Source organism: Gossypium hirsutum, chromosome D05 (genome assembly GCF_007990345.1).
Source record: "Gossypium hirsutum isolate 1008001.06 chromosome D05, Gossypium_hirsutum_v2.1, whole genome shotgun sequence".
Classification (NCBI taxonomy): Eukaryota; Viridiplantae; Streptophyta; class Magnoliopsida; order Malvales; family Malvaceae; genus Gossypium; species Gossypium hirsutum.
Window position 1 is genome coordinate 25,184,167 of NC_053441.1, and position 7,930 is coordinate 25,192,096.

Sequence of the window (7,930 nt, forward strand, 5' to 3'; positions counted from 1 at the left end):
CCGCGAAGTCTTAGGGTTTGCATGTTATTGCTACTCTAGATGCTGATTATAGCATCCATGTATGTATATTGCACCAAATCTAACCCTTCATGTTATGTAAGTCTAGAAATAACACTAGACTGATGCCACTGTTATTATATTATCCAAATAAAGCCGGTGCCATTAACTATGACATAAGCTGCCATGGCTGATCTTTCTCACTTATGTTGAATATGTAAGTAGATTGTTACAAGTTTTTATATTCTCCTTCATATCAAGATGAATGTCTCAAGATGAATATCTCAATTGATTTAATTTTTTTACTTTAATTTAATGATTTTTTAACTTTTAAAATTTTAATTCTCACTAGACAATAATTATTGAATTTAATGAGTTAAAATTTTTTTATTTTTATATATTACTTATAATATAATTTAAATAAATAAATTTAATCAAACAAATTTAATTACTGTTATTTTTCAAATTTCAAAATTTAAAAAACACATCAATTAAAATTAATTCACTAATAGGATTTAACCCAAAAAAAAAAATAAAGAATATGGAATGGATGGTTTTAAACACGAGAAAATACATAAATAGCTGTGTTAGGGAGAATTGAGCTTTGACTATAAATACATATAAATCCAATAGGCCTATGAAGCAAAGACAAATGGCCCATTTCTGGATAGCCAATCGGCCGGTTGCCGCGTTTACTTGTTGAGCGACCCAACTCGGATTGTAACAGGGCTGAACCGAACCATTGAATGGGGCTGGCCATTTCGATTTTGTTTTTGGTGTTCACGTTTCTCTCTCTCTCTCTCTCTCTCTCTCAAGCCTTGAAGAAGAAGTAAAGAAGAAAATCCCTCTTAAAACAGCCTCAGTGAAACGTAGTGAGAGAGGAAAAGCAAAGATTTTCAGTGGAAGAAAGCTAGCAATTTGAATCGGTGTCGTACGGAAAATGTTCAGGAACCAGTACGATACCGACGTCACTACATGGAGCCCAGCTGGGCGATTGTTTCAAGTGGAGTACGCGATGGAGGCCGTGAAGCAGGGTTCGGCGGCGATCGGTCTCCGATCCAAGACCCATGTGGTGTTGGGTTGCGTCAACAAGGCTAATTCCGAATTGTCTTCTCATCAGAAGAAGATCTTCAAAGTCGACGACCACATTGGGGTCGCCATCGCCGGTCTCACCGCCGACGGTCGCGTGCTCTCTCGGTATATGCGAAACGAGTGTATCAACTACAGCTTCACTTACGAATCGCCGCTTCCTGTTGGGAGACTCGTCGTCCAGCTCGCCGATAAAGCACAGGTCTTTTTCATTTCCTAAAATCTTCAATCATTGTACATTTTCTAGAAGAAAATATTAAGCTTTAATTTCAGTGCACTTAAGCCGACGGATGATGCTGATTTTGGGGTTCCTTTTAGAAATTGGAAATGACTTAAGGATTTAAACCCTAAATGGTTCTTTGCTGAAGTCTTGACAAGCATGAAGGTTTCGAGCAATGCTTTCAAAATAAATAAAACTGCAAATCTGCTCTCAATGAGAATTAGCTCACATTTAAGGCTATTATGTAGGAAACATTGATTGATCAAGTAATGTGGAAACTATACGCAAATATCAGTAATTACATTTTTGGTGAACCAGTGGATGATTAACAAAGTAAAAATAATGTCCCAACGACCTGTTTACCATTAGAAGAAAATTTTACTTGATGACGACTAAGATGATACGAATAGAAAACGGCTACAATGTAAGTGTGTGTTAGTGAGTTAACTTCACTTTGAAGTTGAAGCTAAGAGGTTGAGTGTACCCGGTATGAAGTGTCTAGGTCCTCAATCTCATACTTGCTGTGAAGTTGCTCTTTGTTTGTGACCAAACTTCACAGTATAACACAGGCAATGGATTATGTCATAAAAAGGATAATTTGAAAAGATTGTTGATGGTTACGAGTGCCTTACAATGACCATTTAGATACCTAGTTTACATTTCTATAAATCGAATGATTGAGAGGATGTAAGAATAGAAGCTATATTTAGGTTGCAATATGCTAGTGGTTTCAGCACTGAACTCAAAGACATTAGCATATGGTGCTCAGGTTTAATTGCGCTGGTGTTATATGATCGAGTAGCATTTTTCCAACTTTCAAAGGATTACTCAATATGGACTCTGTATATTTGTTGATGTAATTGCTGATGTTGTTAGTGATACTGAATTAAATGTCATTGTCGAGTCTCGAGGTTATCTGCACACCATCTTGGTATTAAACATGATTGTTGATAAATCTTCTCTCTGTATAGCTAGTGAGTTTTCAGTTTTTTTGGTGTGTGTGTCTTTTATTTTTAACCCTGATTAAACGAAACATAGTTGATGTTAAAGCTAGCAATATCTAATGGAACACCAATCCTACTGGATTCTTGAAAGTTAAAGTGTTAAGCAGTTCTTCAAAAGAAGCATAATAATCTTATTTGTTTGTGCAATTGTACAAAGTAAAATGCTCATGTTTTGGTGGCAGGTTTGCACCCAACGCTCTTGGAAACGACCTTATGGTGTTGGCCTGTTGGTGGCTGGCTTGGATGAATCTGGGGCTCATCTTTACTATAACTGTCCAAGTGGGAATTACTTCGAATACCAGGCTTTTGCCATTGGATCACGGTCACAAGCTGCAAAGACATACTTGGAACGGAGGTTTGAGAACTTTACAGACTCCTCGAGGGATGATCTGGTGAAAGATGCTATTACGGCAATAAGGGAGACCCTGCAAGGAGAAACTCTGAAAAGCTCAATATGTACAATTGCTGTGGTAGGGGTTGGAGAACCGTTCCATGTATTAGATCAGGGAACTGTACAACAAATCATCGATACCTTCGAGATTGCAGCGGAGCAAGAAGACCCTGCTACCGAACCTGATGCTGCTACAGGTCAGGAGGCTGCCACTGAGCAGGGCACTGCTGCTGATCAAGGTGGTTCTACAGATGAAGGTGCGGCCCCAATGGATATTTGAGGATGCAAGAACCAGGGTTCCATCCATGTTTAGGCAGTTGTAAACATTATTGTGTTGGATATTTCCTTCTTTTATTCTCTTACGCAAATTGTCTTTTTACCCTTGGTGCAAACATTCAAATGCTAGGCCTGAAACTTTTACATTTATGCTCAAAGATACTGAGACTTTTAAATTTGCCTCAATCTCTGCTAGGGAATTGCATGTTCAAGAAATTTCAGATCAAATTTGGGTAAGTGTTTTAATGATTCGTGCATAAAATGACAAATTTATGATGGCATTTAGTACATCGAAGGAAAAGATGATGTAACATAAGGCCTTTGCATCTGATAATAAACGCTTAATGTAAGTCCTTGCAAAGGAGTTTCTACAGAATAATTCAGTGATGATTCAACACTGATTAGGTTTGCCATTTTCTTCAGGAAAAAAATTATTAAATAGCAGCAATAGAAGTGAAAATCAATGCTTGTTTGATCGTGGAGACATTAATTCCGAAATATCAGGAAGTGGTAGGCCCTTTATCTGCATCTGCTTATACATCCATTGCCAATTCTCAGGTGTTACCTCACCCCCAAGTGAACGAATCACTGCACCACCACTACATGAGCCCACTTTGCAACATTCCTCTAGTGATAATCCCTTGACCAATCCATATAAGAAACCACCAGCGAAGAGGTCCCCAGCTCCTGTGGCATCAACCGCTTTTGTCTCCCCTATAGCCGGAACTCGGACAACCTGTCATATTAAGAATCTTTAGTTTTGCCGGTCTTCAGCTATGCATATATCATCTATAAAGGCAAACTGCACAATTTGGCCATACTTTCCAAGTTGAGGATTAGTAAGTAACCAAGTACAAAGGCATTCCCTAAATGGGAAGCATTGATAATCTCTTAACAACAAAAGACTGCTAAGTACGAAAAAACATTGGTTAGTTTACAAGGTTGTGAGTGGCCAACCTCTTGTGCGTGTTTTGCGATGCATCCGTTGGCCCCCAATGTAACCACAGCCCATCGGCAATATTTGGACAGGTATTCCAGTGCAGCTTCAGGACTAGCATTTGCTTCACCCCTAAAGAAGTAAAATTGAAAAATATGTATCAGTTACTACCGACTGCAGTTACAGCAGCAATTGAAAAATAATCACAGCCACCTTAGTAGTTCTGTTGCTTCATCCTCGTTGGCAAAGCAGAGGTCGATATCTCCCGACTCCAGTAACTTTAGAAGAGGTTCTCTAAAATTCCGAACCATCTGAGCAAAGTCACAGACTTCATAAGATAAAATGTTGAAGAGCTCCATGATAGAGAACTGTACTAGAATATCAACCATAAGGTCGAAGCATTTACTATTATGATGCTTTTAAAATGTTTTATTTTCTGTGAATGGAACTGTTTTAAGTTACATTATAATTCACTCTGTACATAACATTGCATCCAACCGTGGGCAAAAACAAATCGATAATCCAATTACCTCAAAACTGGCCAAATCGATGGAGACAGACAGACCCTCTTGTTTGGCAAATCTTATAGCTGCTTGAGTAACTTCCAAATTGAATATTCCATATCTCATTACTAACCACTGCAATGAAAGATACATCATTAAGTCTAATTCTGTGCGATAACCAGCTGCCAAGGACTAAATGATGAAATGTGGTAAAAAAGTGAACATTCTATGTAGGCCATTTGAAAACAATGACCAAAAGAATATGATAATCGTATAAAAAAAAAACTCCTTGGTCACCTTAGAACCACTAAAGTCATCCTTGGTCAATTCATCCCCCTGAAAAACAACGAGGAAGAAAATTGATTGTAAGTTTGTACTTGGTATGGCACAGACATAGATCAGAAAGCAGTTTATTACACTGAAAAACAAAAACACTCACCTGAACTTTTACAGCGGTCGACAGGCAAGGGCGCATTGTTCTATTGCCGTATGCATCAACTAGGCAAACACACTGCATCATGTCATATTCACTAAGAAAGTTTCAGTATGTTCAAAGCATAGTTAAATTTCATAGGAATTGTATCATGAAGTTCACCTGAGCTGTTGGTCCCCTCTTCTTTCGCAGTCTCGAAATATTAACTCCAGTAAAGTTCATGTTACTTACAAACAATTGGCCTTGCTCATCATCCCCATGGGCCCCGATCATTCCACTGTTAACACCAAAGCCAGAGCTAAGTCCACGAATAGTATTTGCAACACTTCCCCCAGCCATAGTCTTCATAGGAGATGGATCATCAACTGAAGTAAGGATATGCTTTTTCAACTCGCTTAATATATGCTCAAGCTCCTTGAATTCCACCTACATTATCAAATCCATTGTCTGAAATTGTCATGCTCATCAAACAAGAAAACAATCTAAAACTTTGCAGTTCAATGGTTGAAACTTGAAAGCTGTTGATTTAGTAGGGACAAAACTTGGGAGACAAGAGCAAATGTCATTGGGATTGACGACTATGAAACATGAGAACAAGTAGAAGAACATAAGAATCTAACCAGAAAAAAGTCTTGTCCGCAAGCCTAAAATTACCATAAAAGTTGTAGTTACTGACAAAGCTCCCGCATGCATCAACCAATTAAGAAAGAAAAAAGATATATTTGGTAAGCCTTTTCAATTTTCATGGTCCAGAACATAGCAGAACGAGGGGAGAAGGGAATGAATAAAAGTTGGGTAATCTTGATGAAAAATAAGTCAATAACCCCGAAATTACACCAACGAAGACAAATTAAAACGAAGGAGCGTGAACCCAGAAAACAGCAAGTAATAATAGAAAGAAATAGGAACACAAAATTAAGAAAAGAATTTAATGAAACGGGTAGTTAAAAAAAAAAGTGGAACATACCGGAATGGAGCCACCACGTTCACCAGGAATTTGATGGAGCAAGGACCAATCGACACGAGCCACATGATCAATGAGGGCAGCTGGCTGTAGTCCCAGGATAAGGGGAGCCTTGGCCTCCCCGTTATTAACCAAGGTTTCTGCTCCCATAGTTTTTAGCCGCTGGGTGGCCTTTGGTGACTCCCTCAAAAGGGTCTCCTTTGAAGTAGTAGTCTCAGGCTCAGGCTCAGGCTCAGGCTCAGGCTCTATAGGATTTTGCAGCGAATGTAGTATTATATAGGCAAAGCCCCGAACATGCGTACTCAGCACTGCGTCAGGTGGGCTCTTCCACTGCCCTTCACTCCTCACCGCCCCTATTGGCCTATTCAGCCCTTTTTTTATTATTTACTATTTTGTTTCTTTACTGATTTTTACTATAAAAAAAATGGGCCTTTTGGCTCCAAATGGTGTGAAATCTTAACTGTGATTGGGGGTTTGTGGGTTAAATACTAATGATTAATCCACTGTGGGCAAGTTTCAGTTGGTAAGTAAACATTAAAATGAACTTGACTTGCTCTGTAAGATGTCGGTCCAATAACTTCGATTTATATTGGGAAACTTTTCTCTTTTTGTTTTTGGTTTCTAATGAGTAAATTTTTTAGATTTTGATAGGTTAAATGAGAGGATATAACTCCACCTTTAAAATTATTAAGGTGTTGACTGATTTTGCCCTAAAGGTTGTCAAAGCAACATTAAAGAATGTGGAAAATCATGCACATGCTCTCGATCTTTCTCAAAACCAAGGAATTTTGATGCTATATTGTGCCGACTATAATCACACCTTTCTTTTACATGTAGTGCATGAATTTGTACAAAAGGAAATAACTTCCATCATGTCACGTCTAACAAAATCAGATTAAAAAAAAAATCTGCTTATTCAAGAATAATACTTTAAATTTCTCCCTCAACAATTAAAAGTATTATTTCTCTAAGAGATTTCGTCTCCCACCTAAGGAAGCGCCTCAGTTTTGTGGCAATTTGGTATCTGCAAGATTCAGGATAAGTTTTAGTTTTGAGTATATGAATAATTACGGAGGTACCTAGGTACGACATAAATCAAATTACCAACCAATGCCATATATAAGACTTTAAAGCAAACCTTGTACCACTTGAGCCAGCCCTCCCTCGAGTGGGAGGCAGAACTCTTAAGTGGGTCTCCACCAATCGAGGTGCTCCCTCAAGTGGGAGACAAAATCCCCAAGCGAGACAATACCTTCCATTGTTGAGGGATCGGATCGACGTCCCCGAGTACAACACTTCGAAGACTTCTTTCGAAGGAGTCGATCCCCCTCAACACATATTTTTGTATCATTGATATTTTAATGATCCAACTATTGAATTTATCAATATAATTGTATTTGTCATGTATGTAAATTTTTGAACCGGTCTAATATCTCTATCATATCAATAATATTATATATATTAATATTTATTGATCAATAGACGACTTTATATAAACAAATAGTTAGAAATTATAAATTTAGATATGAAATATAAAATATAACTGTTAAATTATTAAAATATTAATCGTACAAAAATATGTAAAATAGTGTAAAACTATTTTAGTTTTATCCCTCCCCTATCTTTAGCATATATAAGTTTTAAATTTTTATTATACACAATTACCTACTAATCAATTATAATATTTAATAATATTTAAAAATAAAAATTTAAATTCAAAATCAAAATAATAAAATACATTTAACACAAAAAAGTATCTAATAAAATTGATAACTATGAATCATAACTTTTTACTTACAAAATATACAAAGTTGGAAATATAATATCAAGTATTAAAAATAATTTTTAAGAATGTATCAAATTGTGAATTATAATATTAAAAGATATTATTATCTAATAAAAATCAAATAAACATATAAAATAATATAAAATCTAAAACCATAATGAAACTCATCGATGTTATGGAAATTTAAAGTTTTTTATTGTGAAAGAAATTTATAGAATTTTTATTTAAATATATTTTTAATATATAATTAATATTCAAATATACTAAATTTATCAATAATTAATTTAACCATTACTAAACAATTTGATTACCAAATATTCTTTATTATAT

General features: G+C 36.3%; 2 protein-coding genes across 2 annotated transcripts; one reads left to right on the forward strand and one right to left on the reverse strand.

The window, feature by feature from the left end:
• The first annotated feature begins 707 nt into the window (after positions 1–707).
• LOC107904957 (proteasome subunit alpha type-1-B) lies at positions 708–3,163 on the forward strand. Its single transcript, XM_016831503.2, has 2 exons — positions 708–1,288; positions 2,493–3,163. Exons 1-2 carry the CDS (start codon positions 938–940, stop codon positions 2,979–2,981), a joined length of 840 nt encoding a protein of 279 aa, XP_016686992.1. The 5' UTR covers positions 708–937; the 3' UTR covers positions 2,982–3,163.
• A 122-nt stretch (positions 3,164–3,285) lies between these two features.
• On the reverse strand, positions 3,286–6,366 carry LOC107904958 (uncharacterized sugar kinase slr0537). The gene is made up of 8 exons (XM_016831504.2): positions 5,818–6,366; positions 5,013–5,276; positions 4,857–4,928; positions 4,715–4,753; positions 4,445–4,552; positions 4,128–4,225; positions 3,935–4,046; positions 3,286–3,713 (listed from the first exon to the last, which is right to left on the reverse strand). The coding sequence occupies exons 1-8, from the start codon at positions 5,962–5,964 to the stop codon at positions 3,438–3,440; spliced, it is 1,116 nt and encodes a 371-aa protein (XP_016686993.2). The 5' UTR covers positions 5,965–6,366; the 3' UTR covers positions 3,286–3,437.
• Between the last annotated feature and the right edge of the window lie 1,564 nt (positions 6,367–7,930).

Coding starts and splice junctions, on each gene's coding strand:
- LOC107904957 (XM_016831503.2), top strand. CDS start 938: ATGTTCAGGAACCAGTACGATACCGACGTCACTACATGGAGCCCAGCT. Junction 1,289..2,492: donor AGCTCGCCGATAAAGCACAG/GTCTTTTTCATT, acceptor TTTTGGTGGCAG/GTTTGCACCCAACGCTCTTG.
- LOC107904958 (XM_016831504.2), bottom strand. CDS start 5,964: ATGGGAGCAGAAACCTTGGTTAATAACGGGGAGGCCAAGGCTCCCCTT. Junction 4,754..4,856: donor CGACCGCTGTAAAAGTTCAG/GTGAGTGTTTTT, acceptor GTTGTTTTTCAG/GGGGATGAATTGACCAAGGA. Junction 4,226..4,444: donor TCGATTTGGCCAGTTTTGAG/GTAATTGGATTA, acceptor GACTTTGCTCAG/ATGGTTCGGAATTTTAGAGA.